At 48.0% G+C, this 22,167-nt stretch overlaps 1 protein-coding gene and 1 non-coding gene across 2 annotated transcripts in view; both read left to right on the forward strand.

Moving 5' to 3' along the window:
- NMNAT2 (nicotinamide nucleotide adenylyltransferase 2) overlaps positions 1-20,492 on the forward strand; it is a 53,056-nt gene extending 32,564 nt beyond the window's left edge. Inside the window, exons 5-11 of the mRNA XM_049776575.1 lie at positions 1,126-1,252; positions 2,304-2,384; positions 3,126-3,170; positions 14,431-14,507; positions 18,896-18,997; positions 19,102-19,169; positions 19,765-20,492. Of these exons, the coding sequence (XP_049632532.1) occupies positions 1,126-1,252; positions 2,304-2,384; positions 3,126-3,170; positions 14,431-14,507; positions 18,896-18,997; positions 19,102-19,169; positions 19,765-19,867 (603 nt within the window). The 3' untranslated portion in view covers positions 19,868-20,492. The remainder of the gene's footprint in view (positions 1-1,125; positions 1,253-2,303; positions 2,385-3,125; positions 3,171-14,430; positions 14,508-18,895; positions 18,998-19,101; positions 19,170-19,764) is intronic.
- Positions 4,551-4,657, forward strand: LOC126015137 (U6 spliceosomal RNA). Its single transcript, XR_007498031.1, has one exon. It is a non-coding gene; the product is annotated as a U6 spliceosomal RNA (small nuclear RNA).
- Positions 20,493-22,167: the final 1,675 nt, after the last annotated feature.

A 22,167-nucleotide genomic window follows, 5' to 3' on the forward strand; every position in this document is an offset into this window, starting at 1 on the left:
GCTCCTGGCAGGCTCGGGGAACTATATGGAATGCCAGCATTCAAACTACCGACCTTCTGCATGCAAGGCAAATGCCTTACCTCCATGCTATCTCTCTGGCCCCTCGTTTAATTTAGTCATTAACATGTTCATTCCAGAATGTGTTCGTTCATTAACCCATTCATTCATTCATTGATTAACTCATCATTCATTTTGGAACTCATTAATTCATCCATATATGTCTCCAATCATTCATTTTGGAAATCTCATTCGTTCATTAATTTATACACAAATGTTCATTCAAAAGCTGTCATTTTTTTTTTTTTTTTTTTTTTTTGGTTTTTTGGGTCACACCCGGCGGTGCTCAGGGGTTACTCCTGGCTGTCTGCTCAGAAATAGCTCCTGGCAGGCTCAGGGGACCATATGGGACACCGGGATTCGAACCAACCACCTTTGGTCCTGGATCGGCTGCTTGCAAGGCAAACACCGCTGTGCTATCTCTCCGGGCCCAAAAGCTGTCATTTTTTTAATTCATTCATTCATTCATGCATTCAGAAATCTTGTTTCTGTTTCATGCTGCATCCCATCCCCACCTCGTCCCATGGATTCCTTATCCTTAACTTCTGGTAGGGAGGGAGGTCTTGGACTTTGCACCCAGCCTAGACCAGCCTGAATTGTTTGAATGTCTATGGTCCCCGGTGGCTCACACCGATCAGTGTGGATCAGAATGCCACCCAGGACCACATCGGAGATGGCACAGAGTCAGAGAACAAAACCAAGGTTGGTAGCTGCAGTGCAAAGTGGAGATCTGGGCTGTGAAGCTGTTGTTCTATAGTGTAGAGGGCACCATGCACTGCCCTTGGTTTCTTCCGGGCCTGGCCTCAACCCTTCTAGGGATACAGGGGGACCATACCCTAGACCAGGGATGAAATGAGACCAGGACTTTCCCCTGGTGGTGAATTGCTCCAGGAGAACCTGGAAAGAAACTGTTTGACCCTTGGAGCTTGGTACCCAACTGTGGAAATTGTGGACACAGCACCCTTTGGAGTGCTCCGGGGAGTGTTGGACAAGCCACGGTGCATTGGAGATAACCTAGAAACAGTTCTGCTCATCCTTGGGCTCTACATGTCTCTCTCCCTCTCGCAGCGGGTGACTGGCTGCATCCTCTCCAATGTCAACACCCCCTCTGTTACACCCGTGATTGGGCAGCCTCCTAATGAGACCCCCCAGCCCATCTACCAGAACAACAACGTGCCCCCCAAGCCCACTGCAGGTAAGAAACATCTCGGGGACCCTAAGGGGCAAGTAGAAATTCATAATGCAGAGTTGTGGGCATACCCTTCAAGCCAGATTCTGTAGGTGTGGGAGAGGAGGGTAATTATCTGGTGGGAGCTGCCTTCCAGAAACCACTTCATATTCGCCAGTCCTTCCACAGAGGTCTGGCTAGTGGGGATTCTGTGCTTAAGCTGAACAGTGCTGGAGGCCCACGGGATGCTGTGGATTGACTTGGGGCTACACATGCCAGGCATCTGCTCCTGCTCTGTGAGCTGCCCCTTATTTCACAGCATCATTGCCTCAGCTTTGATGCCAGACTATTTTTGTGAAAAGTGGGGTACTTGAAGCTTCTTTTTTTTTTCTTTTATGGTTTCTCCTACTTCCCTGCTTAGGGGTTCTCCTGGAGGTGTTATGGGGAACATGTGGTGCTGTGGGTTCCACTTGGGCATCCTGCAAACAGGATTGGCTCAGCCCCTTCTGAATGATCTCTCCAGACAGGGAAACTTTTTATTGTTATAATTTTGTTGTTGTTTTGGGAACCACACCCAGCAGTGCTTGGGAGTGACTCCTGCTTCCACATTCAGGCATGACTCCTAGTGGGGTTCCAGGAACCATATGTAGTGCCTGGAATCAAACCTGGGTCAGCCACATGCAAGGCAAGTACTCTTTCCACTGTGCTATCTCTCCAGTTCAGTATGCAATTTCAAAAAATTGAAAAACAGAGACCAGAGGAGTAGCCCTAAGAATAAGGCTCTTGCTTTACACACAGCTGTCTTGGAGTCAATCCCCAGCACTGTGAGGGTCCCCTGAGCACCATTAGGAGTGATCCCCAAGTACAGAGACAGGAGTAAATCTTGAGCACCGCCAGGTGTGCTCCAACCCTCCTGTAAGCTCCCATTCCCCTAAAAAACAGAGATAATAAATAATTCCTTCAGGAATCTCCTCCTTGGCATGTCTGGGCCTTCTACGGGCTGGAAGGAAGGAAGGAAGGAATATTTGGGATGACCCCTTCCCCACCATGTCCCCTACTCTCTCTCTCCCACCCCTAGCCAAGATTCTGGGGAAAGTTGGGGAGAGCCTGAGCCGCATCTGCTGTGTGAGACCCCCCGTGGAGCGCTTTACCTTTGTAGGTAAGTTTATCCACTGCGCCTTTCGCCCTGTCCCTGCCCCTCAACTTGCTCCCAGGCAGAGTTGAGAGAAGACAGTGGTGACCCCAGAAGAAGGTCCCTGGCCCCTCTCTGAGCATCTGGGGCATGGAATCTGTCCTGGGCTGCCCCTCTAGAACCCCACCTGCCCCATGTCCATGTGTCTAAGAGACTTGGGGCCCAGAGTACCACCCCCAGGTGTCCTGCTCTAGAGGTTTAGCACTGAGAGGCTCTAACATCATCTCTTTATTCTTTCAATGATCAGAATCCCTAGGGTTCGCTGTTCCCCTGAAGCTTCTAGGCTCTCTGGCTTTATTTCCTGCAGATACAAAATCTGCTCTGGCTCTGTTTCCCTTTTGCTCTGTTTGGCTGCTTCTGGGAACAGGAGAACCCTGAAGGAGAGAAGGCTTCTTCTTGGTGGTCCTTCTGCCTACCCCATTCCTATTTCCCTATCACCCCCAAATCGAGAGCACCTGGTTCCTGTGACCAGTCTCCAGACAGGGTAGATGGAACAGAGTAGAACGTGTTGGGCATGAGCGCGTGTTCATGCCATGTCTCCCCTGCACCCCTGATTCTGCAAGTCCCCCCAAAGTTCCTCAGGGTATGAGGATACCCGCTCTCTGTATTCTCCACTCACCCCTATAATGCCCCCCATTCCCTGACCTGATCCATTGTTGGGGGGCCAGAATGCAGATTTAAATCTCTGGCCTCCCTCTGTCCTTGCAGATGAAAATGCGAACCTGGGTACTGTGATGCGGTATGAGGAGATTGGTGAGTGGAAGGGGCTGCAGGGGTGGGTGGTATGGTGATAACTCCTACCCCTTCTGTGCACACATTCAGTACTTGGTTCTCACGTTTTCAGTTTCCTCATTGTCTCTCTTTGAACTTGGTTGTTTTCTGGGAGGAAATTACCCTTTCAGAGCTTCTGTTGAAATGGAAATGCAAAAGACATTTTGGGCTGGAAAGATCAGACACTTGGGGAGGGCACTGCCTTGCACTAGGCTGAGCTGGCTTATTCCCTGCTATTCTGAATGTTCCCTCAAGCCCCACCAGGAGTGATTCCTGAGTGCACAGGCAGGCATAAGACCTGAGTATCATGGGTATGGCCCAAATAACCCTCCTCTTTAGAATAAAAGAAATTTAAACTGAGAACTTCTCCATGGTTAGTTTAAAATCCTTTCAGCTTTAGGGCCAGAGAGATAGTAAAGTGGGGAGGGCACTCACCTTATATACAGCTGACTCAGGTTCAATATGGTCCTTCATGCACAGCCAGGAGTAATTCCTGAGTGCCAAGAGTAACCCTTGAGTATTGTCTAACGTGGCTTTTCATTGCAAAATACCTTTAAACTTAATCATGGTTCAACAAGTCCTTATGTCCTATGTCTCTAAATTTAAGGGAAATACGTGAATTTTTCACATCTCTAGATGATATCATACACTAGTGTTTAGAAAGGATGTGGCTTGCCCATAGTTGTTTGTATGAGGTGCCTGGTTGCCTAATGGCAAAGCCATGGGGGCAAGGCCTGGCTCAGCAACTGAACGATTTCAGGCCTGGGATGGGTGCTTGGAGTCATCATATTTATGTGAAGCTTCTGAGCAGTTCTGGGAAGCTGCAGTGTCCAGCAGCATTGAAGCTGCAGCATTAGAACTGAATGTCCTGGGACCCCAAAACTGGCCCAGGAGGAGACTTCAGGCCAGGTACAACCAAATTTAGAGACTGGAGAGAGTTCTCAGGATCCATGGAGAAGGGAAGAGTCAAGAAGTGTCCTGGGATTAAAGGAAGGAAGGAGAGGGGATGAGAAAGATAGATCAGCAGGCAGGCACTTGCTTCCTACACAGGAGCAATTCCAACACCACATAGGCTCCCCCAAACCTCACCTGGAACGATCCCTGAGTACCACTGGGCATGGCACAACCCCTGATCCCCCCAAAAAGTGGTGTTAAATCAGCTCATACTGGCTTTGCTTAAGACATGTGAAATGTACAGGGATTTAATCACCCACTTTATTAAATGCAGTCAGTACTAGAAAGGAAGTGATTTTCATCCTAGAAAGGAAAGTAACCAGGAAATAAATTGCATTGAATTAACTATAATTGAATGACAAACTGCATTAAAAGTTCAGATCAGGAGCACTTAGAAATTCTCCTCCAGTGCTTGCTTCGGCAGCACATATACTAAAATTGGAACGATACAGAGAAGATTAGCATGGCCCCTGCGCAAGGATGACACGCAAATTCGTGAAGCGTTCCATAAAAAAAAGAAAGAAAGAAAGAAATTCTCCAGAGGCCTCATCTTTCCCAGATGGCAATGACTTGGATGGGACTTGCAAGCCCTTTTATAGGGCTGTTGAGTCTTCAATGTAGGGGTAAAACTATAGGTTCTCAGTACATGTTATGTCAGCCGGGTTTAAACTGGTTGGCTGAAGTAGTAGAGGTGGGGATTGGTTGCCCATGAGTTTGGTCTTTAGTTATATAAGGTTTATCGCCTGCAGGCATCCGGGTGTTGCTAGTTTATCTAATTGTCTTGGTGTGTGCCCTTGAAGTTCCTGGAACTGGCTGTTCTGGGCTCTGTCACATATCTGAGGCCTGTCATGGCAATCCTTATATCTAAAGCAAAGCACAGTTACAGAAGCGAAACAGCAACAGTTAATTCTAAACTTACATTCCCTTCTATCATAATCCCCTTTCTTGGACATGTAGTTAATCCTGGTCACACTCATCTGGTTGTTTCCTCTAGAGGCTGATTCTACTGCCTTAAGACCAACAGTTGGACTGTATTGAATTCTGTCTTTAACAGAACTCACTAGCTTATTCAATATGAAGGATCCCACTCACTGTCAGGATAAGGTCAAGCATGAGCAGGGGTCCCTCCCAGTAGGGAGAAGATGAGGGTAGTTAACCATGGGTAGTGATGAACCAAGACTCCTGCTATTCATGCTCTTCCTTTTTCTTATCCAGCCCTTCCCTAACCTTGACTACTCCCAAATGATCTGCATAGAAACGGTATTTCTTGCCTAAAGCAGCACAGAGCCCTCCTTGCTGCAGAAAACAAGGTCTCCCCTCCTGTTCTGAAGGGTCACTTCCCTTAAGTAGTCCAAGAGTGCTCTAGATGTATGCACAATCAGCAATCTTTGGAAATTCCTGGGGAAGTCTGATTCCAGGCTTTAACCTGGTACTTTAAGGCAGCGTTGAATTGCTGGCTAGCTAACTCCTCTTTCTTATTTGCCTTAACTGATGCTGCCCTACTAGGGAGTAAGTCTGGATGTATTCTCTTAAAACCCTATTGATATTTGGGCTGAGACAGCTCTGGATTTCTGCTAAGTGAACAGCACTTCCAAAGCTTTACCTGAGATCTCCAGCCTTCATCTCAGGGTCTGTCTCCCTCTGTAATTTGATCTTGAGGCTTGTGTGTTGCCAGATTGATTTCCTGACACATTCCCATATCCAGCAGAGAAAGCTCATCTCTCCTCCACATTTCCAGGGGTTCCCTTCTGGACAAGCATAAAATAAGGATGCTCTCAGTGCAACTTCCCCATCCTGGGATCTGCACCCCTGGGGTGGTACCTACTTCTTTTCTTAACATATACCTCACTATCACTCCGGCCTCAGGTGGTGCTAATTCTTTTACCCTTAATATTACCACAGAAGCCACAATCTTTGCCCCTTCTTTCCTTCCACCACCCATCCCCTTTTAGTGTTCAATTCATTCTTTTCCTAGAAATTTCATCTCCTTAGAAATCATTAAAGGAGGGGCCGGAGAGATAGCATGGAGGTAAGGTGTTTGCCTTTCATGCAGAAGGTCATTGGTTCAAATCCCGGCGTCCCATATGGTCCCCTGTGCCTGCCAGGAGCAATTTCTGAGCATGGAGCCAGGAGTAACCCCTGAGCACTGCCGGGTGTGACCCAAAAACCACAAAAAAAAAAAAAAAAAAAAGAAATCATTAAAGGAGGGGCCGGAGAGATAGCATGGAGGTAGGGTATTTGCCTTGCATGCAGAAGTATGGTGGTTCGAATCCCGGCATCCTATATGGTCTCCTTAGCCAGCCAGGAGCGATTTCTGAGCATAGAGCCAGGAGTAACCCCTGAGCACTGCCGGGTGTGACCCCCCACCTTAAAAGAAAAAAAAGAAATCATTAAAGTAGAGTGTGGGCAAAGGTCCATCTTCTGTAACTTCTTCAGGCTGGCAAGGAACTGTAGGCCCTATCTATAAGAAGGGGTAAAATATCATGCTACTTTTTGTTTGTTTGTTTGTTTTGAGCCACACCTGGTGATGCTTAGGGGTTACTCCTGGCTATGTGTTCAAAAAGTGCTCCTGGCTTGGGGGACCACATGGGACGATGAGGATCAAACTGTGGTCCATCCTAGGCTAGCACCAGTAAGGCAGACGCCTTACTGCTCTGCGCCACTGCTACAGCCCCCAAAATATTATGCTACTTTAGATCTTTTTTTTTTTTTTTTTTGATTTTTGATTTTTGGGCCACAACCGGTAATGCTCAGGGGTTACTCCTGGCTATGTGCTCAGAAGTTGCTCCTGGCTTGGGGGACCATATGGGACACCGGGGGATCGAACCTCAGTTCGTCCAAGGCTAGCACAGGCAAGGCAGGCACCTTACCTCTAGCGCCACCGCCCGGCCCCGCTACTTTAGATCTTAATGAGCAATTGACTGGTTTGGTTCTGTAGTTTCAACATTTGAAAAAAAAAATCAGATCAAGGAAAGGGGTAAAAAAAGAAAAAAAAAATCAGATCAATTAGACAGGAGAATGTTATTTAAACTAATCAGGCCCTGGAGCAGTAAATGGTCCTCTCTATCCTTGGGAGGATGGAGATCCCTCTGGAATGATAGCACAGAAGTTAAACAACAGAAACAAAAGCATAGCATTATACCTGCTCCTGAGCATTTAGGCATCTATGTAAAGTCAGTTTTCCTTGAGATATTCTCTTTAATGTTATAGGTGTTGCCTGGAGAGGAGACCCAAGACCCTCACTAGGTTTAGTGACAGAAAATAAAACATAGCTGTGTTACTTCTCCTACTGTCCTATTCAGCCTAAGTTCTCCCTGGTAATGTTCTGGCTCCCATTATTCCACCCAGATTAATGATCACATGTACAGCTTTCAGTTTATCATTACCAGTCTATTATAACCAATAAGTACTTCTTGTATAAATTACCCAAGAGGAGTGGACTTTAAGTTCAGACCAGTAGAATGCATTTAATTTAATCAGCTACAGAAAAATAGTTTTGACCCCCACCTTCACACCAAACCTTGCCAGATGGCTTAATAAACTTGGCTTGTTCCTTTGCATAAACCCAGCAAGACTGGAGAAATCTCCTTTTGGGGACCCCATTATTTACAAGTAATTTGGGGGATTGGTCAAAGATATAGCAAGTGGTTTACCAGTAAAGCATTAATACTTTACTTGTCATGTCAGGGTTACCCAGGCATCACCAATGTAAAGATGTGAAGGTTGGGTCAACATAATGAGCTGAAGCTGATCCCTCGGCCTCTCATCTTCTGTAGGAGTATCCTGGAGGGAGCTTGTCTCAGCCCTCTCCAAGGTTCAGAGAGAAGAGATTCTGGTCTCCAGAAATTTTCTCAATCCTGAGAGCCCAGTCCAGGCAGATCCAGACATTCCTAGATGACCTCCGATTTCCCTAGGCCAATCCACCTCTCTGGTCTTCCTGAGATCAGCAGAGTCCTTGTAACAGTACTGGACCTGCTTTTCACTTAACCTCAACCCCTTTTAATTCTGTTTTCCTGAAAGAGGGCTCTGGGGTTCCCTCACTGACTTTTAAGATTTCCTGTCTGTTTGCGGGGAGTGATCCCCACTACAGAGAGGAAAACTTTATGCCTGTATTTATTCAAATCAACATAATACCATGAAGCTTCAAAATACTGAAGGTGCCAAGAAAAGAGAAAAAGCATTATTTCTCAATTTACAAAACACACAGAACAACCATTATGCATGTTATTTTAAAACCTTGATTTCCTGGGGCTGGCGCGATAGCACAAACCTTAAGGCGTCTGCCTTGCCCTTGCTCACCTAGTTCAATCCCTTGGCGTCACATATGGTCCTCCAAGCCAGGAGCAATTTCTGAGTGGATAGCCAGGAGTAACTCCTGAGTGTCACTGGGTGTGGCCCAAAAAACAAACAAAACAAAAACAAAAACAAAACCCCTTGATTTCCTGTAATTTCTATAGGTCCAATTTCCAAGAACACTGTAACATGAGTTTAGAGCATCTAAGCTCCTTATCTAAAGAATTCTCTATAAAAAAACATTAGATCATTTCTAATTTAGAGACACACTAATAACAATCCAGTTTGACCATGTGAATTTTACCCCTTAGTTCACATACCTCAAACCTTCTGTACATTCTTTCATATTCATTCTGTAACTTTCCTTCATTCCAATTTGTAACCAGCTGGTCACACTTTCACAGAATTCCCTTCCTTTTTTTTACCCAACATTCTTAAATTGATTAACTTTTTGCATAAAACACTACCCTCTGTGCTGAAGTGATAGCACAGCGGTATGGCATTTGCTTTGCACACAGCTGACCCAGGACAGACCTGGGTTCTGTCCCCAGTGTCCCATATGGTCCCCCGAGCCATGAGCAATTTCTGAGCACATAGCCAGGAGTAACCCCTGAGTATCACTGGATGTGGCCCAAAACAAACAAACAAACAAACAAAAAACCAAAAAAACCCACTATCCTCTTATCCCTTTAGGGCACACCAGTTTCCCAAGTTAGCAAGCTAGAATCCAGCACTGCAGCTGTAGGAGGGAAATGTGAAACTTCCCTCTGTTAATTTGGAACCTTTGAATCAGTTCTATAGATTTTTCCCATCTTTTGGATGTTTACAATAAAGTACCATTACATTCAGCAAGAAAGCTTTACTAAGTTTACCATGAATCATTGAGATTTTCACACTTAACGCTATTTACTTACCTTAACAATATTATGCACTCACAAAATTAACAATATTGTTTTGTTTTGTGTTTTTTTTTTTTGTTTTGTTTTTTGTTTTTTGTTTTTGGGTCACACCCGGCAGTGCTCAGGGTTTACTCCTGGCTGTCTGCTCAGAAATAGTTTCTGGCAGGCACGGGGGATCATATGGGACACCGGGATTCGAACCAACCACTTTTGGTCCTGGATCGGCTGCTTGCAAGGCAAGCGCCGCTGTGCTATCTCTCCGGGCCCCAACAATATTGTTTTTAATAAAAGCTAACCACAATAATTTGCAACATGTTCCACCTTATTCTTTATTCTTAGAAACCACCGAATTAGAGGAATTTTCCCCCAGTTGAAATTTAAAAAGCCCATTTTTTTCCCCCTAATAGTTTGTAACAAAGACTCAATAAATGTCCAAAGTTGAGGAATTCCTGAGGGGTGAGTGATAAAAGAGAGAGCTCAATCTTGGGCTTTCCTAGCCTCTTCTCAAGAGGATTTTAACTCCTTCACGTCTGTGTTTCCAAAGTCTCTCAATGCCCAATGCCATAATAATTCCTTTTTACCATCCAGAGTAACACTTTTCTGTTCTCATTCAGCAAAATTGGTCTCATCTCTTCTGCTCTTCAACTAACTCCACAGTTGGAAGGGGCCAGGCTGGCACCCTGCCCTCGGCCCTTGCCTACCTCCTGCCCTATCCAGCCCACACTGCCTGGTGCCACACAGGCCCTCTCTGATGCCATGTTCCCATGGAAATACTCAGAGATCTGAAGCGTTAATAGAAAGAAGAGAAAGGGTATAGATTCATGCTTTTCCCTTGGAGCTGGCTGCAGAGGTTGTGTCTGTACCCGATGGCTCTTTCACTCACCACACACATGCAGATAACCTCAATTGATCCTCCCTTCATTTAAGAATGTCAGGAAAGCAGTTTAAGATTGATCAAAAGGACAAATTTAAGTCCTGACGGCCATTTTGAGAATTGTCTAGTGTTTATAACCCCTCCCCTGCCACACCCTGGCCTGTCTGTCTCTGGGAGAGCAATTAACATCAGACTTGGAAATAGCACAGCAGACACAAAGACAGACAGACACACACACACACACACACACACACACACACACACACACACACACACACACACACACACACACAAGTAGACATATACAGATTGGCTGAGAATACTGACTCTGGAATTCCTGTTAATGGTTTTTGGGGAGTTGGGATGTCTCTCAAACACTTGGCCGGGAACCTTTCTAGTGAGTCTGTCTAGGTCCTTTGCTGGCACTATCCTGAAGGCTTTTTACAGAACTACAGTTGACCTCAGAATTTCTGTTGGGATTTACAGCTGACCCTGGAATTTCCATCAGGGTTTTTACTGTGGGTTTTTACCATTTTGCTCGAGCTTTTCCTCCCCACTGTTTCATTGTGCTCTATCTCTGTGTGTCAGGATCCCAGATGAGCCTCCAGGTGTTAGCTCTGGATTAGAGATTCAACCCATAAGGACCAGGGAGATAGCAGTAGTGCAATGAGCAAGGGAGTTTATTCAGTTGCCAGCATGCTGGGGCTGCACCTCTCCTAGGGGGCAACGAACCTGATGGGACTTACAAGCTCTTTTATAGGGCTCTTGGAGCTTCAAGCTAGTAGTAGTAACACTATAGATTCTTAATATATGTGCATCAACCAGGTTTAAACTGGTTGGGGTTAAACAGGTTTAAATACCTGCTAGGTGCCCAGAACTTTGGCATGCAGTTACATAAGGTTTATTGTCCACTGACCCCCCCCCCCCCAGGTATTGCTTGTTTATCTAACTGTCCTAGTATGTGCCCTCGAAGCTCCTGGAACTGGTTATTCTGGCCTAGTTCCTTCTGCCGCATATCTGAGGCCTGTCATAGCTGCAGTTATGTCTATAACAAAGCTAGGTTACAGAAGCGAAACAGCAGCAGTTAATTCTAAACTTACATTCCCTTCTAACAAGTAGCACTTAGAAATTATCCTCCACAGCCTCAAGAAAATTTTTTATGTAAAAATCCTTTCTGCACCCCCTCATCTGTGTCTCTATTTGAGGGCCCCCAAATGTGGCATTTGACCTCCTGGCTGCTCTGGAGAACATGTCAGGCTTTGTGTTCTACCTTTCTTTAAAATGTGGGAGCAGGACTCTTTAGCCAACAGTCATCCATCCATCTCCTCCTCTGTAGCCCTAGCTACAGAACTCAGGGCTACAGCATCCCCAAGTTAGTTAATGTCTATTTTATGTCTATTTCTCCCTTCTTGTTTTTTGTTTGTTTGTTTGTTTTTGTTTTTGTTTTTGTTTTTGGACCACACCTGGCAGTGCTCAGGGGTTACTCCTGGCTGTCTGCTCAGAAATAGCTCCTGGCAGGCACGGGGGACCATATGGGACACCGGGATTCGAACCAACCACCTTTGGTCCTGGATTGGCTGCTTGCAAGGCAAATGCCGCTGTGCTATCTCTCCGGGCCCTATTTCTCCCTTCTTGATTCCTGCTTTATGGTTTCCAGGTACTTCTGTGATCTCATCTTCCATTTGCCCTGGCCTTGCCCGGTCTGCCCAGTCTCCTGTCCTGAGCCCAGTGCAGAGAACTAAGGAGCTTCCTTTCTCCCACAGACAAAGGAGCCACACCCTCATGGCTGTTTGCCTGGCACTGGCAAGACTGATCCATGGTCTTTGTGGGCCAGGTGGCGCTGTCTCAGGGTGCAGGGAGAGCTGGCAGCCAGGGATTTGTGGGGTCAGGGTCACATAGCTAAGATTCCTTGCAGGGGAGTGCAGTTTCCAGTGCTTGATAAGGAGGCTGGGTCCTGGGTACAGGGGTGGAGCAAAGGGTCTAGAGAAGTGACCCACCTCAAGACATCTCCCAGCCCCCCTTTTATGGCTATTGTAAGTTTTGGGGCCACCTCTTCTCCCAGATTAAGGGACCAGTTGGTTTGAGATGTTTTGAGCATCTCTCCAGCCCCCAATGCCCACTTTGTGAAATCTTTCCAACTTGGCAGGTTTTGGGGGGATGATGGGGAATCTTATACGGTGCTGGAAATTGAACTTGGGTCAGCCCCCTGCAAGGCAAATGCCCTCCTGCTGTACTATAGTGCTAGCCCTGAACTTCCCATGTTTTGGGCAGTGCCAGGTTGCACCCAGTGTTTTACATGCAGGGCATGTCCCTTACTTGTTGAGCCATGTCCCTGGTCATATCTGCTGCTTGCTCAGTAATGCTGAGGGGACCTGTGGTACCAGGGATCATTCCCGCAGTTTATTAGTGCAAAGCTTGAGCTCCAGTCCTTTGAGTACTCTCCCTGCCTCTCATTCTCCAGTTGTAGTGAAAGTCTAGGACCTACTCTGGCTGAGGCTCTTGACCAGCCTCTCAGCATGTAGAACCTGGAGAGATGATGGGGGAAGAGTTGTGGTGGCAGGGGATACTTGAGGTGTGGAGAGGAATAAAGGAGCTCAGAAATGAACTCTGCGACCAGGCTCAACTGAGGTTCTTGCGCACGCACACGCGCACGCGCACACACACACACACACACACACACACACATACAATACACAAACACATTTGTCACTGGGCTGCATTGTGACAAGGACACAGCAAGGAAGTTCATAGATATTCAACAAAGTCACGGAGACATAGAATAGTCATGATTCCGGTATCCCCTGTGGCTGTTTTGATTGTGCTTTCTGTTTTGGGGGCAGTGGGTAAGATGATGACCATCCGCATTCTGCCACTATCTGGCATGCAAGGTGCAGATCTGTGCTCTGAGAACCCTTCAGGAGCCTGGGGGCAGGACCACTTTTCTGCTCTTTTGTTGTTGTTGTTGTTTTTGAACCACACCCAGAGGTGCTCAGTCGTTACTCCTGACTCTGTTCAGGGATAATTCCTGGCAGTGCTCAGGGGACAGTATAGGACATCAGAGATTGAACCCGGTTTGGCTGTTTGCAAGCCAAATGCCCTACCCTCTGTGATATTGCTCTAGACCCCTTTTCTGCTGTTTAGCTAGAAAGAGCAAGGGGGCTTCTGCATATTTGGGCCTGGGTGTCAGGAAGGGCCCAGCCTGCCCTCCAACCCCTTTGCTCTGATGCACTTGGCTGCCTTGTGGGTGCACTCAGAGCCCCCAGCTCTGCTGAGAAGCCCTGCTTGGGTGATGCTTGAGTTTGAAGCAGAGGCCCCAGGAACACCATCCTGAGCTTTCAGAATATGATGAATGCCACGGGGATCAACTTGTTCTATCTCACTTTATTTGGCTTCATCTCACTCTCTCTGGCTCCATCTCCCTCTATCCAGTTCCATCCTGAGCCTTCCTGGCTCCAATTCACCCCATCCCTGCTCTATCCCCTCTCCATCCAGCTCCATTCAGTTCTATCCAGCTTCATCCCACTCTGTTCGGTTCTCTTTCTGGCCCTGTCTTGCTCCATCTTCCTCCCTCCAGATCCTTCTTGCTCTATCTAGATCCATCCTAGTTCCATCCTGTAAGTTAACAACCCTAAACAAAGGTGCTCCTCCAACTTCCTTTTCCCCTTGCCTAGACCTTTGATATGTAAAAGTCCACCTGGATTACAGGACCTTCCCCCACCCTGGTGGATTTGGTTTGGATCTGAAGAATAAAGAGAGAAAGTGCTGGCTTTTGAGGTGGGCAGAGAAAGCACATGGCAGAGAGGCCATGAGGCAAAAAGTAGGCTGACTCCAATGAATATCTTTTCTGACTGCTTGGTATTATTTCTCCACTGCTACCCTGCTTCATCAGATCCGTCTGCCTAAGGGGTTAGAAACATGGTGCCTGGGGGGAATCTCACCCCTCCCGGATATTTTTATTTTACACTATTCTACTCCATTAGGCTCTGTCTGGCTCTTGTCTGGCTCCATCCAGCTCTATCTGGCTCCATCCTAGCTGGGATGCCCCATAAATACTGATTTAGCACCCACAGATCATGTTTCCCTCAGCTGTTCCCAGTGTGCAGATTCCTCCCTACAGGGACCTGAGGGACCAGGGGCCACTGGGTTTCATCCCAGTGCCTGGTGGGGTGCTGGTGCTCCAGAGGTCCTGCTGACTCCCTTTGCAAACTCTGTCCCCTTGCAGAGCTGCGAATCCTGCTGCTGTGTGGGAGTGACCTTCTAGAGTCTTTCTGCATCCCAGGACTCTGGAATGAGGCTGATGTAAGTACTAAGGGATGGGCTCCTGGGGAGAATGGGGAGACCCCAGAAGGAAAAGAGGTAGGTGGGGAGGATGAGGACATGGATGATGGGACAGGGAGCAAGTGGAAGGAACAGGGGATCACCTGGAGTTGATTTCCTATCTTAGATCTTCCAAGACTCTTACACCACCCAGCTCTAGACTTTAGCCCATTGGTGCTGGAATGTTCATGCTGTGCTGGTGCTGATACAGCTGGAGGGGACAGAGGCTTAACCCGAACCTTCCTCCCTTGGAAATGGATGCAGATTGTATTTCTCAGATTTCTTATGGGGAGCTTGTGAGAGGTGGTAACCGCCCCCTCAGTCTCCTCCTCAGGAACAAAAAGGAAGATATTGAGGACAAAGGTTAATAGGAATCTCGGGGGATGATGGACAGGAACTGGAAATACAGGATAAGAAACCGGAAGTATAGCAGACAGGAACCGGAAGTCCAGCTCTTGAATGATTGGACAGCTCTGGTTGACTGACTGCCACTGCAGGGTTTTGCCAGTGTCTTCCCCTTTCTCCCAGACAGTTCTGTGCTGGTGGGACCCCAGTCTCAGAGAGCTTGTCCCCTGATGCATGCTGATGAAAACCCAGAGCTTTCTGTTAAAATGCTGTTGTATAACCCAGCTCAAGTCCCTCAGCCTCTCTTGGCCTCCCTGTTTTTGGTCTTGTTTTGTTTTTCCTCCCCAATACCATGTTCATTGAGGTATAATTGACCTACAGTTGGTTTTCTGTGGATAATGTGTTGACTTGAGAGCTGTATTTATTATGAACTAATCACCCCCCTAATAAGTTAACATCCATGACTGGCATAAGACAGCCTGGTGGTACTTTAAATCTATTTAAAGTATCCAAGGGGGAAATAATTGTAGCATCCATAGATAATAATATATTATTATTAATATTATATTATATATTATTAATATTATCATCATTATAGATAATAATGTGGGTGCTTGATTGTACCCAAGGGGGAAATAATTGATTCAACTGAGGGCTGGAGAGATAGTCCATCAGGTAATGTACTTTCTTGCATGCAGCTGACCCAGCTTTGTTCCCAGGAACCCCATTTGGTTCAGGAGGAGTCATGTGGTTCCTGGGCTGGAACCTGGGTCTCCTTCCCTAAGTCCAGTGGCATTGTCTCCCCTGCCAGGGGAGCTTCGGACTATGGAACCAATCTGCTGCCTAGAGCAGTCAGTGTAAGGTCTTTTCTTGCTCTTGAGTGGCATTTGCATTTTCTGTGAACGAGAGTCAATGTTTAACCAAAAGGAGTGAAAAGCTGAAGGTGAAATGGGTGAGGCGTTACTAGGAGAGATGCAAGGGGGGTGGGAGGAGTTGGCTGTTTCTAACCTGCTCAAGCCCAGCTTTGATTTCTACACTAACCTGCTGTGTGAAAGTTTCCAAAGAAAAGAAAGAGAGGAAAGGCTGGGGGGTCTGGCCACAGGGGGAGAAATCTCAGGGCCCCCTGGGACACAGAAAACAAAGACAAATATTTGACTTTGGGGCTTCAGATGGTTTTTATCAGAGGGTTCAGGTTAGAGGGGGTTGGAAGGGTCCCTCACCCTGTGCCAATAAGGAAGTGAGAGGGTTTCCAGTTCTCTGCAGGCTGTCTTGCAGACCTTTTCTTTGACTCTGGAATTCCCTGACACTCTCCTTTCATTGAGAAAAGGAGTGGGGTTGATGGATTCTGGGAAAACCCTTTGTAGAGTGATTCACTGATTTGCCCAGAGACAATCACCCAGGGAATGCTACCCACACAGTGCCTTGACCTCTGCCCTGAAATTCTTGACTGAATGAGGAGTCTTATTTCAGCAGTCCCAGTTCCCACCCACCGCTGCCACCCTGTGGCTTCTAGAAGGTTCTTTTTGTTTGTTTATTCAAACCTGCTCAGATGTAGATAAAAGTTTTCCCTCAGGGGACATTGTAGAGGCCAAAAGTGCCCTCATGAGCTCTACTGAAGGGGGAATATTTCCATCAAAACTTTCCAGGATCAGAGCCATAGCACAGCGGGAATGGCGCTTGCCTTGTACATAGCAATCCCAGATTTGGTTATTGACATCCTATATGGTCCCCACCTCATCCCAGCTCTCCAGTAGTAGTGATCCCTGAGCATAGAACCAGGAATAAGCCCTGACCATTGCCAGGTATGGCCCCAGAACAAAAAGTGTGAACTGTAGGGCTGGGATATGAGGAAGAAGAGGGGACCGTCAACTGTATGTATGAGACCCCACTTCCTCTCCAGCACTGCAGGATCCCCTAGCAGCACAGCTTTGCAGTGGTTGGAGGACTCTCATGGGCTGCAGTCCCACATCCTCTGGCCCTGAATTAAACCTCCTGCTCCCATGGGCCAGTGAGGCAGATATGGTTTCCCAAGCACTGTGTGGTGAGTCTCCTTCACCTGCACCTCTGCGTTTCCAGGGGGAAATGGGTAGAAATTTCTAATGGTAATGAAGAAACCCAGGAGGTATCACAGGTTAGAGGTCACTGGGGGTAGATGGGTATTTGAACCTTTGTGGATGCATGGGGTGAGGTCAGGTAATCTCAGAGCAATGGCCCCAAGGGGAAGAGTGAGTAAGACAGTGTCAGAGGGGACTCAGCAGCCATCCAGGAGCAGCCCCAATTCTTAGCTGGGGTCTCCTGGGAAGGGTTACAGAGGACCCAATTTCTCTCCAGATTGGAGGGAACTGGTAGATTCTTGTCACATCTGCACAAAGCTGACCTCTTCTGTCCATTGTCCCCAGACTTGGGACCTAAGGGTGCTGGTCCCCATGACCCGAGTCTCTGGTTTCTTAGCTGGCTCTGCACTCAGAAATAACTCCTGGCTGGCGTTGGGGACCATATGAGATGCCAGGGATTGAATGCAGGTCAGCTGTGTGCCAGGCAAGTGTCCTCCCTGCTGTGCTATTTTGCTCCAGCCCCCCCTTTTTAATTTATCAATTTTTTTGGGAGGGTTTGAACCACATCTGGTAGTGATCAGGGCTGACTCCTGGCCTTGTGCTCAGGGATTACTCCTGACATGGTTTGGGGCCTTATGGGATTGTCTTCAAAGCAAGCATCCTCTTCTGTGTACTTTTTCCAGTCCTTCTAAAAATGTTTGATGGTACAAGACAGCACTCAAGCAGACTTCTGAGTGGAAAAAAAGCAGAGAAAAGGATCTATTCTGCTGTTGATTGGTTGTAGATAGACTCCAGGAGTCACACAAAGCCATCGCCCAGCCATACTCCCAGCTCCCAGCTCCAATATCCTGTAATTTTCTGGAATGGAAATACCTGGGTTGCCAGCAGAGGGCGCCTAAGGTGTGTGATGCTGACAGGGATTTTTCTCCAGGATTCTAGATTGAACCCAGGACTGTTGAATACAAGGCAAGCTCAGTACTGCTGTACTCCTTCCAGCTCTCAGGTTTGGGGTGGGGGGTTGGAACCACACCCCATACCCAGCGTTGCTTAGGGCTTACTCCTGGCTCTTCACTCAGGAACTGCTGGTTGTACTATGTGGGATGCTGGGGATCAAACCCAGGTTAGCCACTTGCAAGACAAGCATGCTACTGGCTGTACTCTAGCCTTATAGCTCCCAATTCTTTTTAATGTGTTTTTGTTTGTTTGTTTGTTTGTTTTTCGGGCCACACCCATTTGATGCTCAGGGGTTACTCCTGGCTAAGCGCTCAGAAATCGCTCCTGGCTTGGGGGACCATATGGGATGCTGGGGGGGATCGAACCATGGTCCTTCCTTGGCTAGCGCTTGCAAGGCAGACACCTTACCTCTAGCGCCACCTTGCCGGCCCCTTAATGCGTTTTTTGTTTTGTTTTGTTTTATTAAATTTTTTTTAACTTGGGTCACACCCAGCAGTGCCTGGGGCTACTCCAAGCTCTGTTCAGAGATTACTCCTGACAGTGCTTGGGGACCAAGCATGCAGGGGATTGAACCTGTGTCTGGGCATGGGAGGGTGATGTCGAGGCACAGACAGTGTGTACCTGCCCCAGGCAGTTGAGGTACTATGGAATCACCCATGCCAGGAGGTAACCCTGTCATCCATCCTGTTACTAAGGTGTGTATGGCTGAAAGTTTGGGAGCTTTGGAGGCTCCCCAAGGAGGTGCTGGGAATCTTTGGAGTCTGACCTCACCAAAAGGATCTCTACCCTGTGCCCTTTCTCTCTGTCTCTCTGTTCCTTCCTCCCTCCTCTCTCTTTCCTCTCCCTCTTTCCTTCTCTGGCTCCTTTCCTTCCCTTTTCCTCCCCTTCCGTTCCTTTTCCTCCCCTCCTTCTTTCCTTCTTGCTTCCTTTCCTTTTCCCTCATTCTTTCCCTCCCTCCTCCTCTTCCCTTCTCCCCTCATTCCCTTCCTCTCTCCCACATTCCCTTCCTCCCCTCAGATGGAGGTGATCGTAGGGGACTTTGGGATTGTGGTGGTTCCCCGAGATGCAGCAGACACAGATCGGATCATGAATCACTCCTCAATACTCCGCAAGTACAAAGTGAGTCTTCCTTTTGGCTGCTAGAAGTAGTCTGGGCCTTTCTCGGGAAAGGTAGAGGAGACCAGAGAATAATTGACCATATCCTCTCTCTGTTGTATCCCCAGAACAACATCATGGTGGTGAAGGATGACATCAATCATCCCATGTCTGTGGTCAGCTCAACCAAGAGCAGGTATGTGGGTGGATGGTTCCTACCCCAACCTTCCCTCTTTAGTTACCAGTGAAACTCATTTGTGTGCCCCTTGACTTCGTAATGAGCTGCTCCACAGTCTTAGCAAGCTTGAGGGGGTGGGCAGATGATTTCTAGTTTGAGGAACGGATAGAAAATTGAATTGGGAGAAACCCGGTTGACATTTAAAATGAGATGAAGTTAGTTATGGAGCTGTTCCAGGTGCAAATTCCTCACATGGATAATACCTAAGCACCTTTAGGGGAGGCCCAAACCCCTTCTTCCCTCCCCAACACAGAGCCCCAAAATTAGAAAACAGATGTTTATTTGGGTCAAGGGGCTTAATTTATGCTCTCTGGGCCCATTCTTATGGGCTAAGAACAGAATTTCTTGCCTTGATACCCAAGAACAATGAAAAGGGTAGGGAGCCCCAGTTCCTTCTCCAGCACCACAGGGTCGGGTCCCCAAGACAAATCCATAGAACCAAAGGCAAGCAGACAGGGGGACAGGGCAGGCCTTCTGCATGTGGGGTGTACTGTCAGCTCACCCGTGATGTTAGGGAGCAGTGGCACACCCTGAGACAGTCATCTCTCCCTAGGCTGGCCCTGCAGCATGGGGATGGCCACGTCGTAGACTACCTGGCCCAGCCAGTCATCGACTACATTCTCAAGAGCCAGCTGTACATTACCGCCTCTGGCTAGAGCCTGCTGGCCTCTGCTCGCTACTCCTCCCGTCTGTCTCCTCTTGGACTGTGCTCCAGCCCCTGTGCAGCTGCCCCAGGCCTCTCCTCATACTCCATTCTCTGGGCTTGGGCTCGGGCTCAAGTGGGAGCCGGTGTTAAAGCCCTCAGACATATGTTGCGTCTGTCCCCAGCATGCTCCTGAGAGCAGCTCTGGCACATGCCCTGGGGCACTGGGGGTGGGGCTCCAGCCTCTTCCCAGCATGTCCAGGGATGGCAGTGCCAGCATCTCCTCTCAGCATGCCCTGGGGAGTGGCTTCTGTCAGCCTTCCCAGCATGCCCTGGAAGGTAGCACTGGCCCTGTCCTCCCAGCACGCCCGGGGGTGGCTCTGGCCCTGTCCTCCCAGCATGACCTGGGGTGGCAGCTCCAGCCAGTTCTCCCAGCATCTTCTGGGAGTTCTGGCTCTCCCCTCCCAGCATGCCCTGGGGAGGCGCCCGGCATCCCTTCCAGTAGACCCTTGCTCACAAAGGGCTACGCCCCTTCATCGTCCCCTCCTCCTGCCTTTCAAGTTAAATTTCTTTTTCTTTTTAAATTTTTTCAGTGGTGGTGTCACTCCTCCTATAACGGGTGAATTCTGTGTCCTTGGTTCTTCTGTGTGTAGCGTTGATGCTTCTGTTTGCTGTTGGTGCCTCTGAGGGGATATCCCAGTGAGCTATTCCTGTCAGAGTAGAAGGACTGGCTGCATCCTGAAAGGGGCCAAGCACCTCGCTTCCTCAGTACCCCATACACAGAACACACAGTACATTCATAAACCGCAGACACACTATACTCCATACACATGGGAACTTCCCGAATACACTGTATAGACCACACTGAACACACCACATAATATACTGTGTCCATTGTATTACCATATACGTGCACCCATGCCCACTGTACATAGCAGACACCACATCGACACACTGTCACACTACACATCATGTAGACACTGCTATATACAATATGCACATCACACACTGTACAGAGTACATACAGGTACCTAGACACACATGTTCATACTTTACCCGAACACCCCAGACAAACCTCAAGCGCACACATGACCACATCTACCACAGACACACATACGCCCAAAACACATAACCTCTCATAACAACAGACCACAGTATGTGGCACACATGCAGTGCACACACCACATTCACACATCCCCTCATATATACACACACATGCTTCCACATGGCTCATGGAAACTCATGGGTCTGGAGTAAGATGTATACTCAAACCTGGGCTAGCAAGCTGGCCTCTGAAGAGTTGGACATTTGCCCTCCTCCAATGCCCTGCCCCATTGCTGAGCCTAAGCCCAGTCACTTTCAGTCCTGGTTCTGGGCACATGGTACTTGGGCACTTTGAAGTCAGAGCAGTTCCAGAGGGCTTTGGGATTCCTTTGAAGGCAAGGAGACACCGTGGCCCCACCCTAGGCTCTGAAATCAAATGTGCCAGGAATGTGCAGAGCAGACCCTATGCTGTAGGGGTTTACTACCCCTTTGGGAGATGCCTGTGTCCCCATGAGAACCCCAGCTGCTGGTTGGACCTGCCAGATGCCCACAAGACCCAGAACTCATGTTCCTTGCTTTTGGGGTACTTACCAGAAAGGGGCTGAGATCTAAGTCACCAAACGGCTGGATGCCACCCCTTCCCCCCAAGTCTCTCCCTTCCCCCAACACTTCTTCCTGCTCGGAAAGCCAGAAAGAAATTATTCTTCCAACAGAGCTTTGGGGTGTTGGATGTCTTGGAGGTTCACCCTACAACCAGAGAATCTTCATGGGGCACAGGAAAGGCTGGGGTAATCACTTTACCTCACCCCTCGGATTCCAGACTGAATTTAGCCCAAAGCATGGCAGAATGTTGGGGGTTTTGGTTCTTCCTTGTGAGCTGGACTGACTGACTAGGGGAGTTATGAGGAGGGAGATCTGAGGCACTGAATCCAAGAGAACCTTGGCAGTGAGATACAAGCCAAGTTCTACTGTAGATGAGGTTCTAAACCCAGTGGATAATGAGGGGGAGCCCGGAGTCCACCTCCAGCACAGAACTTGGCAAGAGGACATAGTCCTGAGATCTTCCCCCTACTTGCTCTCCCTCCAGTCTTCCTTATTTTGATCAGGTGGCCTTTGGCCAGTTTTGGGATCACACCCTTTCAAGGTTACAATCCAGGGAACAGATCTAGAGGAATGGAGTGAGAAATAGGGCGTGACCGATGGGAAGAGTTGAGGAAAGTGAGTCCCAGAATCCCACTAAAGCATAACTTGGCTTCAAGCACTCCACAG

The sequence above is a fragment of the Suncus etruscus genome, chromosome 7 (genome assembly GCF_024139225.1).
Source record: "Suncus etruscus isolate mSunEtr1 chromosome 7, mSunEtr1.pri.cur, whole genome shotgun sequence".
NCBI classification, from domain to species: domain Eukaryota; kingdom Metazoa; phylum Chordata; class Mammalia; order Eulipotyphla; family Soricidae; genus Suncus; species Suncus etruscus.